This window comes from Cucurbita pepo, chromosome LG15, assembly GCF_002806865.2.
Source record: "Cucurbita pepo subsp. pepo cultivar mu-cu-16 chromosome LG15, ASM280686v2, whole genome shotgun sequence".
NCBI classification, from domain to species: domain Eukaryota; kingdom Viridiplantae; phylum Streptophyta; class Magnoliopsida; order Cucurbitales; family Cucurbitaceae; genus Cucurbita; species Cucurbita pepo.
In genome coordinates this window covers 5444031-5459447 of record NC_036652.1, presented here as the reverse complement: position 1 = coordinate 5459447, position 15417 = coordinate 5444031, and the positions used below count along the sequence as shown (strand labels likewise).

Genomic DNA, 15417 nt, shown 5'->3' with positions numbered 1-15417 from the left:
CATAAGGGGCTAAAACGGACAATATTAGACGGTGTGCCAGCGAGGACGCTGAACCCCGAGGAAAGTGGATACGCAACGAGCTAAAACAAACAATATTTACTAGGAGTGAGCTTGGACTGTTACAATCCATTCTTAAGCCTGATAATTAATGTAAATTATATAGAACAATAATAATCAGATTTTTATTAAAACTTTAGTGGGTTTTTTCATATGGTCGTTTTTCTGCTACTTTAGTGAGATTTTTGGAGAAAATATTTTTATACACGTGATTTGAGCGGGTTTTAAACACAATCAAGTGAAAATAGCCAAAAATCACATCATGACTACATTTTTCGAGTCTCACCCACTTTTCGTTTGGAACTCGAGAATTCTATCGACATAGCTAAGTCAGAAAGCATGACTCTAATATCACTTGTTAGGTACAACGATCTCTCTGCATATCTTCACAATGATATGACATTGTCGACTTTAGACATCAGTTTACTTATTTTCATATATTTTTATTAAAAAAAAATTGTTGATATAATTTCCTATATAGGTCATCGAGATACAACTATATTATTTTGTTAATTTAATAATTATGAAAGTGAAGAACCGAACGTTCCATCTTAATAAAAACAATTAATATTTTATTTACTAAACTATTTTAATTTGGCACGACGAACCCGTCGAGAACATAAGTCAAAAGCAACAAAATCAACTTTGTTTTTTTTGGGCGAACACGTTTTAGATTCTCTCGTAGAATTAAGAGGGAAACACATGAAAATTAGGAAAGAAAGAGAGTCGAAGAAGGAACCTTAATTAGGTCAAAAAGTATGCTTTTCGGGGTTCGTTAATACGTTCAAATTAGTCTTTACGATCCCTTCAAATCTTAATTTCTTAACAATACCACCGAAAAAAATACAGGTCAAATTTAGCAAGTCCAAGCTCGTTCATATTAAGTATATCGTTAATGGAAACTTTGCTTTCTAGTTGTCGTTTTTTTTTTCTATCTTTCCCACTACGAGTTGAGGTAAATGAGAAGAATTTCGTTTGCATCTTTGACGCGTGCTCTTTGTAGATCCAAGTCAGGTTTATAGTACGAGCGACAAAATTACAAAGTTACTGGTCGTAATAAGCATTGATATGTCGAGATTTTTTTGAACAAGCACGTTAGGGTTAAAGAAACGATATGACCCACGAGATTCAGAAGCAGCGTTTTCGTATATATATAAATTGGTAGGTAGGATTTTGGAAATATGACAAAAGAGAAGAGAGTTGCATGAGACAAGATGATGATAAGGTGTGTTGTGGTGATGGGCTATCTCATCCAAACTATACAGTAGAGGATGGAACAGCTGTTCAATATTTATTATTATTTTTTTTTTCTTTATTTGAAAAAATAAAATAAATTTATTTAAACGTTTTTAAGGTATAATTTGAATTCTTAGCTAAATTCCAGACAATGTCTAGAACCGTAATTTTAAACAATCAAATAATTGTCGAACGAGTTCTTGATTAAGCTTTTAAAGTACTTGTAACGACCCATGATCATGATTCGAAATCTAAAAATTTGGCACCTGCGATATGGTCGCGTCGACTATCCCCACAAACCATTTGGCACGTTAGTTACTCATCGCTGCTAAAGGCCATCCAGACTATCCTCACAAACCAAAATGAGTCATTCGAGCATGTTTTGTTCTTACTCACATACATCAAGAAAAGTTTTCAGAAGGTCACCCGAGTTAGAATCACACTTAACTATAGAGTTTCTATAGTTAAACCACTGAAAAGGAAGGTGAGTCTTGTTGGTATCGATAGTAACTTTCAATTTTTCTTAGTCATCCTATCCTCAGGATTTCTCTCATTCGAATGTGGTCTCGGTTCTTTACCTAGGTGTCATAGTACTTTTATCACGAGTTTCTTTGTTTGACTACTAAAAAGACATATAAACTCGACATAAAATCGTTCAAATCTAGATTTGAAAAGAAGATCTTAACATGACAAAAAAGAATCAATACCTACTAAAATAGTATCGAGAATGATCATACGTAACTAAGCGATCAATATCAGTTAAATTTAACTTCACGTTCGAGTTGAAAGCCATGATATCCCACATTGATTAGGGAGGAGAACAAAACACCATTTATAAGGGTGTGGAAACCTTCTCATAGCAGACGCGTTTTAAAGCCTTGAGGGGAAGTCTGAAAGGGAAAGTACAAAGAGAACAATATCTGCTAGCGGTGGATCTGCGATGTTACAAATGCTATCAGAGCCAGACACCGGACGATGTGCTAGCCTTCTCGCTGTTCTCCGAAGGGGGGTAGACACGAGGCGGTGTGCCAGTAAGGACGCTGGGCCCCGAAGGGGGGTGGGGGGGNAAACACCATTTATAAGGGAAGGTTTGTGCCAACTTTCTCGCTGTTCCCCGAAGGGGGTAGACAGGAGACTGGAGGGCGGTGTGCCAGTAAGGACGTTGAGCCCCGAAGAGGGGTGGATTGTGATGTCCCACATTGGTTGGGGAGGAGAACAAACACCATTTATAAGGGTACGGAAACCTTCCCCTAGCAGACACGTTTTAAAGCTTTGAGGGGAAGCTCTGTCCCACATTGGTTGGGGAGGAGAACAAAACACCATTTATAAGGGTACGAAAACCTTCCCCTAGCAGACACGTTTTAAAGCTTTGAGGGGAAGCTCTGTCCCACATTGGTTGGGGAGGAGAACAAAACACCATTTATAAGGGTATGAAAACCTTCCCCTAGCAGACACGTTTTAAAGCTTTAAGAGGAAGTCCGAAAGGGAAAGTCCAAAGAGGATAATATCTGTTAGCGGTGGATCGTTAAGTTATGGAAACGTTAAAAGAGTTGGTGAAAGAAAAGATAGATATGCAAAGAAGTATGGAAGAGACATTGAATGCCTTTAGAACCACCGCCAAAGACAACAATGATTAATTATAGGCAAAGGCAAAGGATGCAAAGGGTTTGTGTTGTTTGTGTTTATGGTGACAAAACCCTAAAACCCCATGGGGGACATAATGCCACCAATTTTGGGTATTGCCAATTGCTTCCACTGCCATATTGCAGGCCCTCCCCATAACTGTGCTTCCCACTGTCACATTCCAGCTGCATGCCACCAACCCCTAGCTGGCTACGGTTTTTGGACATTCCCTACCTCCCCATTAGCAAGGAAGCTGGCCCCCAAGGGGTGGATTGTGAGATCCCACATTCAGAGGAGAGCAAAGTGTTTTTTTTTTTTTTAAAAAAAAACACCATGAGACTGACCACCATACGTAATGAGTCAAAGTGGACAATATTTGTTAGCGGTGGGCTTGAGCTATTACAGAGGCGATCTAGACACACCTTCAAGTACGATACAGGTCAAAACGAACAATATTTACTAATAGTGGGCTTGGGTTGTTACAGAGGCAATCTAGACACACCTTTGAGTACGGCTATCTTATTACAACTTCAATAGACAAGTTATTGATATCTCTTTGGGCTCGTCTTTTCTTATGCGATTTTAAACTTAAAGAGGGTTAGCCCATCATTCATGAAGTCGATTCTTCTTGTTGTTTGCCAGTGGTTCCTCTATGTCTAAAGCAACCCAATGCCGAAAAAAATACTCACTCCAATTGGGTATTTCTACACGACTCCTCTTTCAGCACCTCTGTATGTTTTGACTCCTATATCGGTTGGCCAAATGGATAAGAATACTAAAAATAAGCCAAATGGATAAGAATACTAAAAATAAGCGCTCAATGAGAAAACTCTAAGAACACTAACTTTAAACGAGCTACGATATATTGTTCATCCAAGTCGAATCCCTTAACACGGTGTTTATAAAACTTTAAATCAACTATAATGGCATAAACGAAGACATACTGTGCCCAAGTCCTTCAAAGGTTGGTAGCTAGGTTTTTGTATATGATACACAAGATCGAGAGGTGCATAAACAAAGTTATATTGTAATCAAATTTGAAAAATGTCGAGACTATTTTGTAAGTATAGATAAGTACTTAAAAAGAAAGGCTTTTGACCTTGTTTAATAAAAATATGCTAGTCTTGGATGAAAACCGTTAATATTTCATTTAAAAAATACCCTTTTAACTTTCAAAAGTATTTAAAAAAGATCATTGACTTTTCAAAAGTTTCATCCTAGAGCATTTGTAAAAGCTATACCTTATTTCAAGGTAGTAGAATAATGAATGAGCGCGAAATATATAATATATATAATGCTTTTTTATCAGGCCAACTACACCATTGGCAGTATGCTTGAGTTTCGGTTTCGGGTAAGTACTCGAGCAAGCGTTTGTGCTTGCACCAAGCGATGGCAATGACATACAACAAGATGGTTCCAGTAGTGCCACCACCAACAGTCCACAGGAACTCTGGCATGCCTGCTTTTTCGGGTTCAAACAGTTCAATATGGATGTTCATCCCGAAGATACCTGCCACCACGACGAACGCGCTCACGACAAGGGTTGCTGTTGTCAACATTACTCCCATTTGTAGAAGATGGTTTTGTTTGTCATCCAGCATTATGTTGATGTAATCTTCTGTGTCATCCACATACTCCCCTCAGCTTAAGATGTGGATAGAAGAGTGTGTTATACAGACATTAACAGAAGGAAAATCAATGTTCAAACTACTAGCAGCCACGTGAAAGGGAACAAAATTTTCAGATTTAGGATTGGATCACATTGCGCATCGGTTGGAGAGGAGAATGAAACATTCTATATAAGGGTGTGGAAATCTCTTCCTAGCAAACGTGTTTTAAAAACCTTGAGGGGAAGTCCAAAGAGAACAATATCTACTAGTGGTGGGCTTGGCCTAGCAAACGTGTTTTAAAAACCTTGAGGGGAAGTCCAAAGAGAACAATATCTACTAGCGGTGGGCTTGGCCGCTACCGATATAACCTACAATTTCATTTCAATACTAGAAAATGGAGGTGGAGAATTCAAATTTTACTTCCCTTCTATTGAGGTCAACTGTGAAAGTATTTGTATAAGAAATTACCACATGGATTGACCTTAAAGCAATTCTATCGACTTCTATACTTCCATTTGAACCATCTTTCTTTGAACAAGACTAAAAATATTGACCCTTGAATCAGGATTGCCAACTAGTTTAGCCTCTCCGGGTAAAATTATGTGTGAGATCCCACATTAGTTCGAGAGGAGAATGAAACATTCTTTGTGAGGGCGTGGAAACCTCTCTCTAACATACATGTTTTAAAAATTTTGAGGGAAGCCCGAAAGGGAAAGCCCAAAGAGGACAATATCTACTAGTGATGGGCTTGGGTCATTACATATGATATCAGAGCCAGACAACGGGCGATGTGCCAATGAGGAGACTGAGCCCTAAAGGGGGTTGAACACGAGGCGGTGTTCCAGCAAGGACGATTGGCCCCAAAGGGGGTGGATTGGGGGGTCCCACATCGATTAGAGAAAGGAACAAGTGCTACCGAGGATGATGGGCCCTAAAAGGTGGTGGATTATGAGATCCCACATCGGTCGAAGAGGAGAACGAAACACTTTTTATAAAGATGTGGAAACCTCTCCCTAACAAACGCGTTTTAAAAACCTTGAGAGGAAGTCTGAAAGGAAAAACCCAAAAAGAAAAATATCTGCTAACAGTGGACTTTGCTAACAGTGGACTTTGGCCGTTACTCGAAAACACATATTTTAGATTTATTACTTCTCTACAGAACAACCAACCAAAAAAATCCTTCAGGTTAAGAGAAGCAGCATCATCTTTAAAATACAACTGATCACATACATGATAGAAAACATAGATGATTTTGCATACCGTGGAGAGTTTGTTCAGTGTACCATCAATTTGCACAAAGTATGCCTCCAACAGCATCTCGAGTTCCTCCACGTCGAGGTGTTTGCTTATAGCGCTCTGGGTAGTACTCGTCCGGGTCCCATGGCTGTCCCTGCCCACATGGGAAGCGTCCATATTGCCTTCCAACGACATTTCAGGAGAACTGAGAAAATTGGGAACAGAAAGCTCATTAAAATGCAGAAATCAATGAAAACAATAACAATAGAATAGGTCTGTTATTCTGTGTTTAAGGCGACATAAGACGAGTCTCGAGCCTCTCATCGTTGCCTGACTGCTGAACTGCGTCGTCCATTTCATCTCTCTCGGGAATTGAAGAAATGGAAGAGTTCTCAAGTTGTTGCTGAACCATCTTCTCTGTTAAGTACATCTCAGCCATATCCTCATCATCATCTAGCAAGTGTTCTAATTCGTCGCGCACCTGTAAACAACCGTAGCGCTCGAAAAGAATAAAAAGCTGTGTTAAATCAAATTACAGTGCATCTGTTTCCCAATAAAATGTGTCATGAGTAGTAATTAAATCTAGACACCTTTTGAACTCGTCCAGTTATTGCAACCAATCGACTTTTGATTTGACGCACCCGTTCCAAATTGAGAGTACTAATCTTAGTAGTCAGCTTATCCAAAGCTGGGTGAGCTTCTAGCTCCAATGTATCTGCCTAGAACAGGAGATGACAATCAAGGAAGCAAGAAAAACTGAACAATATAATGTGCTAAATCGAATTTGTAACGGCACAAACCCACCGCTAGCAGATATTGTCCTCTCTGGGCTTTCCCTTTCGCGTTTCCCCTCAAGGTTTTTAAAACGTGTATGCGGGAGAGGTTTTCACACCCTTATAAAGGGTGTTTCGTTCTCCTCCCCAACCGATGTGGGATCTCACAATCCACCCCCTTCGGAGCCCCAACGTCCTCGCTGGCACTCGTTCCCTTCTCCAATCGATGTGAAACCCCCTAAATCCACCCCCTTTCAAGGTCTAGTGTCCTTGCTGGCACACTGCCTCGTATCCACCCCTTCGGGGCTCAGCCTTCTCACTTATCCAGACAGATACCAAGACTAAATAAACTAAGCAAACAATGTAAAATCCTTACTTCACTTTCTAAGCAACTGCAAGCGGCTTCAAGGCATGCCTCCAAAGCAACAAACTCGAAAGGAAGAACCTTCAATCCCTCCTGATTTTTGAGACCTTGTTTCCCGTTTTCCTTCCCCTCCTCCTCATCAGCCTGTGGAAATCCTTGATAGTAATTAGGACTTTGAGTCCTCGATCGAGGCTCCCCCAGGTCATACAAATTTCTCCAATTAGAATCATCGTCATTGCCATCCTAAAACATTGCAGATAATCAAACACAGATTGCACCCATCATAGAACAATTCTGCAATCATCGCGATCGTCCTGATGTAGAGTACGATTGTTTGGTAATGACTAATGAGCCATCCTCGATGAAACGTCGAACGAGAATCAAATGAAAACTAAACTTAAGGACAGAATTCAAACTTCCAATCCAAGTTCAAATGACCCATCCAAAGTTCCAAACTAGCAACACTACTACATTGCACAACATTTAACCATGATCACTAGATTTCATATCATATCAAGTAAAATAACGAGTAATCAGAGACTCTCTCCTTGGATCATGCCCGTGACACACAACCATTAATCCTTGTTCTTGGAAGCTTCACACACCCCAAGAACAGCGCAAGAAACAACAAAGATTTTAAAATAACAACCCCAGTACCTTGTTCTTCAAACATGAATGACAAAATTTCATGATTTCATAATACTCTCAAAACACTTGGTAAATAACTGGACAACATATTGTCAATAAGTTCTACAATCCAGACAGAAAGCTAGCACAAATGGATAAAAAGGAAATTAAGGAACCCTGTAATCAGTTCATACTTCATTCCAATCAATCAAATTCGGGGGAAGAAATGCATTGATTTCAAGAACTAGGTTAAAATCGTAATTCGAATTCAAACCTGAGAAGCCTTCGTGGCTTGATGGTGCCGCAATACTCGCTTCTGAAGCTCCTCAACAAAGGGAGTTACAGACGGATCCCTGGCATTCAACACGAACACTTCTTGAGCAGCGATAATGGCTTTGATGTGCTCTAAATTGATCACAATCGCTTTCTCACGGCCAAGAATTGTAGATGGATACGAGAGCAACGGATCGAGAATCCGAAGGTCCCGAGCCGGCAGGCCAGTCCGCCGCATAATCGCATGTTTTCCAGCCTCAACTACTTGAGCTTCGCCGGTCGAGTCCAGGAGCAGCCATGGCCGGACTCTGGTTCCCTTCTTCCGAATTCCGGCGCCTAACGGGACGTTCACTCCAGGGAAATACGAGCGAACTGGTTCGTTTTCCTCATCGGGTCCGGCGAGACCCGGCTTCTGTGGGTGAAAATGCTGTCCTCGCATGGGAACTTCGCCGCCGGTAATGGCGGATCAACCTCGGAATGTAATTGATTTTACTCTGCGCAATTTTTTCTTTACAACAATCAACGACTACAAATTTTCCTTATCTTGATTATGTAATTATTCATGCTAACCATGCAACCTTCACAAGGTGTGTGGGACCCTCCTCTCGTCTCTAATGGCAACTCGATTCTTCCATTGTCTTCAACAACTCGATTCTTCTCTTGTCTTCAACAATATGTTAGACAACAACGCAACTCAGCTTCTCATCCTTGACATTAATGCGATCTCCAAACGATAGCTCAACTATAACAGCTCAAGCTCATGCTAGCAAAAATTACCCGCTTCAACCCATTACGTATCGTTGTCAGCCTCACGATTTTTAAAACGCGTTTGTTAAAGAGAGGTTTTCACACTCTTTCCCCTCTCCAACTGATGTAGTATCTCGCATCAACTCTCTTCTCATCTCTTCATCTTAAGCAACTGCGCTCACCCACGACATCCACGATGATGCAATCTAAAAAACATGTTCGAACTCTTAATCATCCAACAAAGAATGTGAAGAGAATGGAAGCTCATTTTGTAGATGAAAACTAGAAAGTGTCTGTTTATTTCAAATACATCACTGATTTTGGTGTGTTATTTATTATCATTAATTACAAGGCAACTGAATGGGTATATATGTAATTTCAAATCTAATGTTGACTTCATTTGGCTGATATAGACGACCAACGTTGACCAATGTTAAAGCAGTTCAATTCACATCCGTTAAAAGCCCCTAACGTTGACCAACGTTGACTAACCTGCTAATATTGAGACAAACTTATCTCCTGAATCGATGGCAAAATATCATAAAATATTCCTACTAATTTGAACTAAAAATCTTTAATGATTAAATCATTAAGGTCTCAGAACCCTGCTAATATTGACACAAACTTATCTCCTTAATCAATTGCAAAATATCATAAAATATCCATACTAATTTGAACTAAAAATCTTTAAATCATTAAGGTCTCGTTTGATAACTATTTGGTTTTTAAAAATTGTGTATATTTTTACACAATTTCATTACCGTGGTCATTTTTCTTTAAGGAAACACTAAGAAAGGTTTTTGAAAACTTTTTTTTAATTTTCAAAACGTGCAAGAATTTCGAAAATATGGTTAGAACGTAGATATAATAAACATAGATAGAAGTAGTATTTCTAGGCTTAATCTTAAAAAGAAAATGGTTATCAAACCGAGCCCAACATGCCCCATGCCTCAAACGCTCCGACTTTGAGGCTTAGAAATGGTGCTGATCTTGATAATATCCTGTAAACAGTGAAGCATAGAAAGGTTGAAGCTACTAGAATGGATTCCATTGTTCTAAGTAGAAACTCCCAAGCTTGGGTGAATCGTTTAGATGATCTATCTAGCAAACACAAGACAATAACTATGTATGAACAATAATCCTTTAACCTTACAAACCTAAATAAATAATGCTTGAAACTACCTTAGATTGTTAGTATTGTTCTTCTAAGACTATATTTCACCATGGAGCATTGCAGTGAATCAGTCAATAGAATTAAAACAAGTGAAAACTAATGGGAAATGTCCTGGTTTTTTACTGTAAGTCACGTTGGTGAGTTTGGGATGGGTTAACTTTCATGGGTAGGTCTGATATGGCCAATGAGTTTTAGAAAAAATGAGTAGCACCTATTAGGTCGAGGAGAGATGAAGCAATAAACTGATGCTAGTTGTTTCTCGAGATCTCGATATGATGAGAATGTAATTTTGTCCATTCAATAGGAAGAAAGGTAAATTTTTAAGTGTAACATCCTAGACCCACCGCTAGTAGATATTGTCATCTTTGGACTTTCCCTTTCAGACTTTCCCTTTCGGACTTTCCCTCAAGGTTTTATAATGTGTCTACTAGGGAGAGGTTTCCATATCCTTAATAAGGAATGTTTTGTTTTCCCCTCCGACCAATGTGGGATCTCACAATCCACTCTCCTTGGGGTCCCAGTATCCTCGTTGGCACACCATCCAGTATCTGGCTCTGATACCATTTGTAACAGCCCAAGCCCACCGTTAGCAGATATTGTCCTCTTTGAACTTTCCCATTTCAAACTTCCCCTCAAGATTTTTAAAGCGCGTCTTACACTGGGCAATATATTCAAGGTTTAAATCCGATCCTGGTCTTGCGTTCTTGCTTCTTCTGTTCTATAAACTATTGAAACCTGATATAGGTACATCTTGAAATCTTTTTCATGGGCACCCATTCCATTTGTCTTATTTTTAGTTCATCCTTGAATCAAAACAAAATAGATATGCAGGAAAATTTGATTTATCAATACATAAACAGACATGGGCTAACCTGAAAGAGAGATTAACGATTAGAACTTTTCGAGTCAGACCATAACATCAGGGTTGATAAGATTGCAACTGTTGCAGTTTCAACACGAAGTCGATATGGACCAAGACCAACTGGAATTGCACCAGCTTCTTTCATCATATTGACCTCTTTTTCGGTGAAGTCTGAAGAAGAAGAAGAAGAAGAAGAACAGATGTAAAAAAAAAAAAAAAAAAAAAAAAAAAAAAAAAAAAAAAAAAAAAAAAAAAAAANTTAAATGACCTTGCAGCCCACATTTATGAGATTCACCTCGGTTGGAGAGGAGAACAAAGCATCCTTATAAGGTGTGAAAACCTTTCTCTAATAGACACGTTTTAAAACCGTAAGGCTGACGGCGATACGTAACGGGATAAAACAGACCATATCCACTAGGGGAGGGTACAGGTGGGCAATAAACAATAGATAAAATAGGTAATTTTCCATGACGATCAAATTCTTGGTAAAAAGTACGATAGATGAGATTTTGATGAATTCTCTCTTTCGCGATAGAATAATAATCTCGTGGCATGTGGCTCGAGAGGAATGGTAAAACTTTTAGAGGGGTGGAGAAGTTGTTAGAGGAGGTGAGGTTAAATGCATCTTTATGGGCGTCTGTGAACCAGATTTTTTTCTAATTTGTTTAATTCTTGAGGATTGGAGGCCATTCTTATAGCTTGCTTGCTTGTTTGTTTGTTTTTCTTTTTTTCTTTTTCTTGTATAACTTCGACTCGAAAAGGGAGGATTTCATGCATTTACTCTCATGTAAAGTTTCGGAGTTGCACTCGTTTTGTTTATTCTTTCATTTTGCTTGATGAAAACTCGGCTACCCTAAAAACCTCTTGTACAAGAAAAACTCTCATAAAATGTACCTCCTTCAGGTCCGACGACCAAAAGCCCACCAGACTCGGTTTCAATTGAAGCTAATGCACTTACAAGCGGGGTTGCTTCTGCAACTGCTACAAAAGATAGCTTCGACTCATTAATCTACAGGGAAGCAGAATAAAACTGAGGCAGTTATGAAATTAACTTAAAAAAAAAAAAACTTGTAATATAGAATGCTATGAAATTCTTTTGTTGTTTTTCTGGCCGAGGGTCCTCTCTACCGCCTAGGTTGTTTTGCTCGTTTTTATCGGTATATCTCAAGTTATCAACACAACTGAAAAAATACATTCATTTGATGAAGAAGGCCACATCAAAAGACATATGAGCTTGAACTAACATATTATTAGGAATTACGATTCTCCACAATGGTATGATATTGTCCACTTTGAGCATAAACTTTCATGGTTTTGCTTTGGGCTTCCTCAAAAAGCCTTGTACCAATGGAGATGTATTCCTTACTTATAAACTCATGATCATTCCCTAAATTAGCCTATGTGGGACTCCCTCCCAACAATTCTCAACAATCCTCGACAATCCTCCCCTCGAACAAAGTACACCATAGAGCCTCCCCTGAGGTCTATGTAGCCCTCGAATAGCCTCCCCTTAATTGGCTTGACTCCTTTCTCTGGAGTCCTCTTACAAAGTACACCATTTGTTCGACACATGAGTCACTTTTAACTACAAGGCTAGCCACTTTTTTGTTTGACACTTGTGAATTCTATTGACATGACTAAGTTAAGGGCATGACTCTGATACCATGTTAGGAACCACGACTCTCCACAATGGTATGATATTGTCCACTTTGAGCATAATCTGTCATGACTTTGCTTTTGGTTTTTCCAAAAGGCCTCGTACCAGTGGTGATGTATTCCTTATTTATAAACCCATGATCATCCCATGGGACTCCCTCTCAACAATCCTCAACAAATATACAAGGACTGGACCAATTGTAGTGGAAATATGCTTAATTCTTATATTATCCCAAGTGTCCATAATTCTTTTATGATTTTTTTTTTTTTTAATTATGTTAGCCAAGCCAAGCACAAAGGTCAATAAAGTAGACGAAGAAAATTGTGCTGCAACTCACAATGTGCAAAAGACCATAAATCTTCAATGGAGAATTCAGACTCATTTGGTGCAGTCTTTGACCTGCGATGAAGGATACATAAAAAATTCCAAAACGTAACTAGACAACACCAACAAGCCAAATCGAACTGTCTCAAGTTCACACTCCCAAGGTGAAGAAAGTTTACTTGAATACTGACTCACATTGTTTAGTTGCTGCCAATGTGATACGTTCAAATCTGTGTACCCGGTTATCAGATATGGTAGCGCAACGTTCTGTTAGCAGTGGAGTTACGCTACTGGCACCCAGTTCCTAGATAAAGTGAAAGGGGCAGCATGATAATTAGGAAGTAAAAATTTTCATTTGCAACACCGTAGTCTACATTTACTTACTGTACATTTCTCAACAAGCCAATCAGCACGACCGCCCTTTAGAGTACCTAAAAAAAGACGTGTTAATTTCCATGCCACAAGATGCAGTAAACAGTTAATGATTCCACAAAAGAATCTCACCACAAGCTGCAAATACATGCCACTGTGTGCTTTGAGGTAGAACAGATTTTGGATCTTCCATTGCCAGAATGTCGAGTCCGTTGACACGAACGTTCTTTATGCTCCCTTCAACTAAACCTCCATTTCCATTGAACAGCTCCACCCTTTAATTTACATCCAATTATCATGAAGAAAACAAACAGATAAAGATAGAAGGATCTAGCCAGTGACACACATGTCCAGATAATAGTGAATGACGTCGACTAGTACGAAAAACGCTATAAAAAGTCTATGATAGCATTTTTTGTAAGCTATCGTATCTATTATTTCTTGTAGTGACTATTAAAAATAGTACCTATCATCAGTCTTCAACCTCAAAACTTTAGTCATATGCCAGACTTCATCGCCTTCTAGACGAATAACATCACCCTGGATAACGACGAAGCATATGATAAGACAGCAGTTCCAGTTCCAGAATCAAACCAAGCATCACAATCTCACTTCACAAAGTTATCAAATCAAATCAAGCATTAAGCTTACTACAACATGAAATTAAACAATGTAGTTTAGCTTCACTAGAATATCATTATATGACAAATTCCTAAAAGACTTACTTGAAGAAACCAATAGAGATACCATTAGGGAAACAACCATCCATCCTATCCCATTTCATCTTAGTAAATGCCATTATCCATCTCATAAGTTCATAGATACCAACTCCCCCACAAAGAACCATCTAAAACATTCCAAATTTGCACAAGAACACAAAGCTTCATAATTAACATTTCATGGATCAAACGCCACCCCTAATGACACACCGCCTTGGTCTTCCAAAATTCAAAGTCACCAACATTCCGCTTAACACAGGTTACATTGGACCCTTAGATCATGAAAAAGGTGTCCCTACACAGGACCGGAATCTCCATCCCAATTGGGAACCACGAAAGTGATTATCAATGGTTGGTTAAGCTCAAGCTCTTGCTTCTTGGTCACCACAGAAGCAGAACAAAGCGAGGAGGGCCACACCTTAGTTGTTCTATACCTTGCAAGAGAAGGGTTCAAATATCCATTCGGGAATTAAGTGGAACATTAGCTCGGAAATGTAACTCTAACAGCTAGGTTTCAAGAGGGCTATATCAATCTTGGAAACAGGGGAAGAAAGGGAGGAAGGAATGAGATTCTTTATAGCCCTTTCCAGTCATTTCCTTCGGTTCGGTTAGCTTTTCGGTAGGAAAGGCGAATATCGGCTCGCTTAGAGAATAAAAAGTTTGTAATCATCCATTCAAATGGACAGACCGCATTCAGAACATAACACAATCCCGACTCGTGTAGTCACAGTAAAAGCTACAGCGCGAGGCAAAACATTCGGTTCTTCAAATTTTCACAATCAAAACCTCATACACAACTATATAAACAATTTCCGATCATATAAAAACATGAAAATCACAAGAGAGAGAGAGAGAGAGAGAGATGGATTACCTTATAAGAAGGAAGAACTTGGGAGAAGAAGCGAGGAAGACCACCGCGGGATTGATTCGAGGAAGCCAGAGATGAAGACGAGAGAGCTCTAACTCTGAAGCTTCTGAAACACGAACGGTTGAATAACTCCGTCAATTGAGGTCGTATTGCTCCTATAGTTCGCATCTGCAAAGAAGAACAACTATGGAACATGAGGATTGCCGCTGGTGTGACGCTTTCAAGCTTCCAACACTGAACAAGCATGGAATTCTCAGCTCTGCTTGGCCACTCTGAAACGGTAAAACGCTCTCGCTGGAAGTAGGGAAGGGACCTTATAGTGAAAGTATGATGCCACTTGACCTGGGTTCGAGCCTTAAATCATGTTTGACATAAAAATATTTTTATAAAAGGTGAATAAAAGGTGAGCTAAAAAATGCTTTAGAGAGAGTCAATGTTATAGGCTAAAAGCGAATAAGCAACAACTATAAGTTTGATGTCATATAACTCGGGTAAGAATCGACAACTAGTCACATCCCCTTAGAATATATTTTAGCCTAATGAATATGAACATGATTTTAATGAACGGTCATACGTTTCGGTATTGATATGACAGAAATAGCAAAGACTTAATTACACATGAAAACAAGTAAAAGGGGTTTAGAACAGAAATATGACGATGAACAACACGCACTGTACAAACGTGATTGTGACGTCTGACACACGACATGAACAACACACACTGTACAAATATGATTGTGACGTCTGACACATAGTCATAGACAACACGCTCTGGATAAGGATAACCATGACCATACGTACTTGTGAAGAACCATGACCATGGGTACCTATGAAGAAAGTTTAAAAGACGTGTAATTTAAATAAATAGTCAACGTAGATTTAATTCCCGAGCTCC

General features: G+C 39.1%; 2 protein-coding genes across 6 annotated transcripts; both read right to left on the bottom strand.

Moving 5' to 3' along the window:
* Positions 1–4141: 4141 nt before the first annotated feature.
* On the bottom strand, positions 4142–8317 carry LOC111811281 (magnesium transporter MRS2-3-like). Of its 2 annotated transcripts, none has more exons than XM_023698054.1 (6): positions 7801–8317; positions 6912–7142; positions 6353–6481; positions 6080–6243; positions 5783–5967; positions 4142–4555 (listed from the first exon to the last, which is right to left on the bottom strand). In XM_023698054.1, the coding sequence occupies exons 1-6, from the start codon at positions 8236–8238 to the stop codon at positions 4164–4166; spliced, it is 1539 nt and encodes a 512-aa protein (XP_023553822.1). In that variant the 5' UTR covers positions 8239–8317; the 3' UTR covers positions 4142–4163. The 2 variants fall into 2 exon arrangements, with proteins under 2 accessions (XP_023553822.1, XP_023553820.1); XM_023698052.1 differs by having other exon boundaries at positions 4178–4560; positions 5787–5967.
* Positions 8318–8669: 352 nt separating this feature from the next.
* On the bottom strand, positions 8670–14854 carry LOC111811289 (ribosomal RNA small subunit methyltransferase E). Of its 4 annotated transcripts, none has more exons than XM_023698064.1 (9): positions 14526–14854; positions 13402–13475; positions 13068–13210; positions 12948–12994; positions 12759–12867; positions 12577–12638; positions 11477–11591; positions 10593–10753; positions 8670–8752 (listed from the first exon to the last, which is right to left on the bottom strand). In XM_023698064.1, exons 1-8 carry the CDS (start codon positions 14766–14768, stop codon positions 10605–10607), a joined length of 942 nt encoding a protein of 313 aa, XP_023553832.1. In that variant the 5' UTR covers positions 14769–14854; the 3' UTR covers positions 8670–8752; positions 10593–10604. The 4 variants fall into 4 exon arrangements, with proteins under 4 accessions (XP_023553832.1, XP_023553833.1, XP_023553834.1 ...); XM_023698065.1 differs by lacking the exon at positions 8670–8752 and adding an exon at positions 9376–9547 and having other exon boundaries at positions 11477–11563; positions 12743–12867; XM_023698066.1 differs by lacking the exon at positions 8670–8752 and adding an exon at positions 9376–9547 and having other exon boundaries at positions 11477–11560; positions 12743–12867.
* Positions 14855–15417: the final 563 nt, after the last annotated feature.

Excerpts from the sequence above, each read along its gene's own strand:
- LOC111811289 (XM_023698064.1), bottom strand. The coding sequence starts at position 14,768 with ATGCTTGTTCAGTGTTGGAAGCTTGAAAGCGTCACACCAGCGGCAATC. Across the intron at positions 12,639-12,758 it reads ATTGGCAGCAACTAAACAAT|GTCAAAGACTGCACCAAATG; the intron begins GTGAGTCAGTAT and ends CCTTCATCGCAG. Across the intron at positions 11,592-12,576 it reads TTTATGGTCTTTTGCACATT|ATTAATGAGTCGAAGCTATC; the intron begins GTGAGTTGCAGC and ends GCTTCCCTGTAG.
- LOC111811281 (XM_023698054.1), bottom strand. The coding sequence starts at position 8,238 with ATGCGAGGACAGCATTTTCACCCACAGAAGCCGGGTCTCGCCGGACCC. Across the intron at positions 7,143-7,800 it reads AAGCCACGAAGGCTTCTCAG|GATGGCAATGACGATGATTC; the intron begins GTTTGAATTCGA and ends GCAATGTTTTAG. Across the intron at positions 6,244-6,352 it reads TAACTGGACGAGTTCAAAAG|GTGCGCGACGAATTAGAACA; the intron begins GTGTCTAGATTT and ends GGTTGTTTACAG.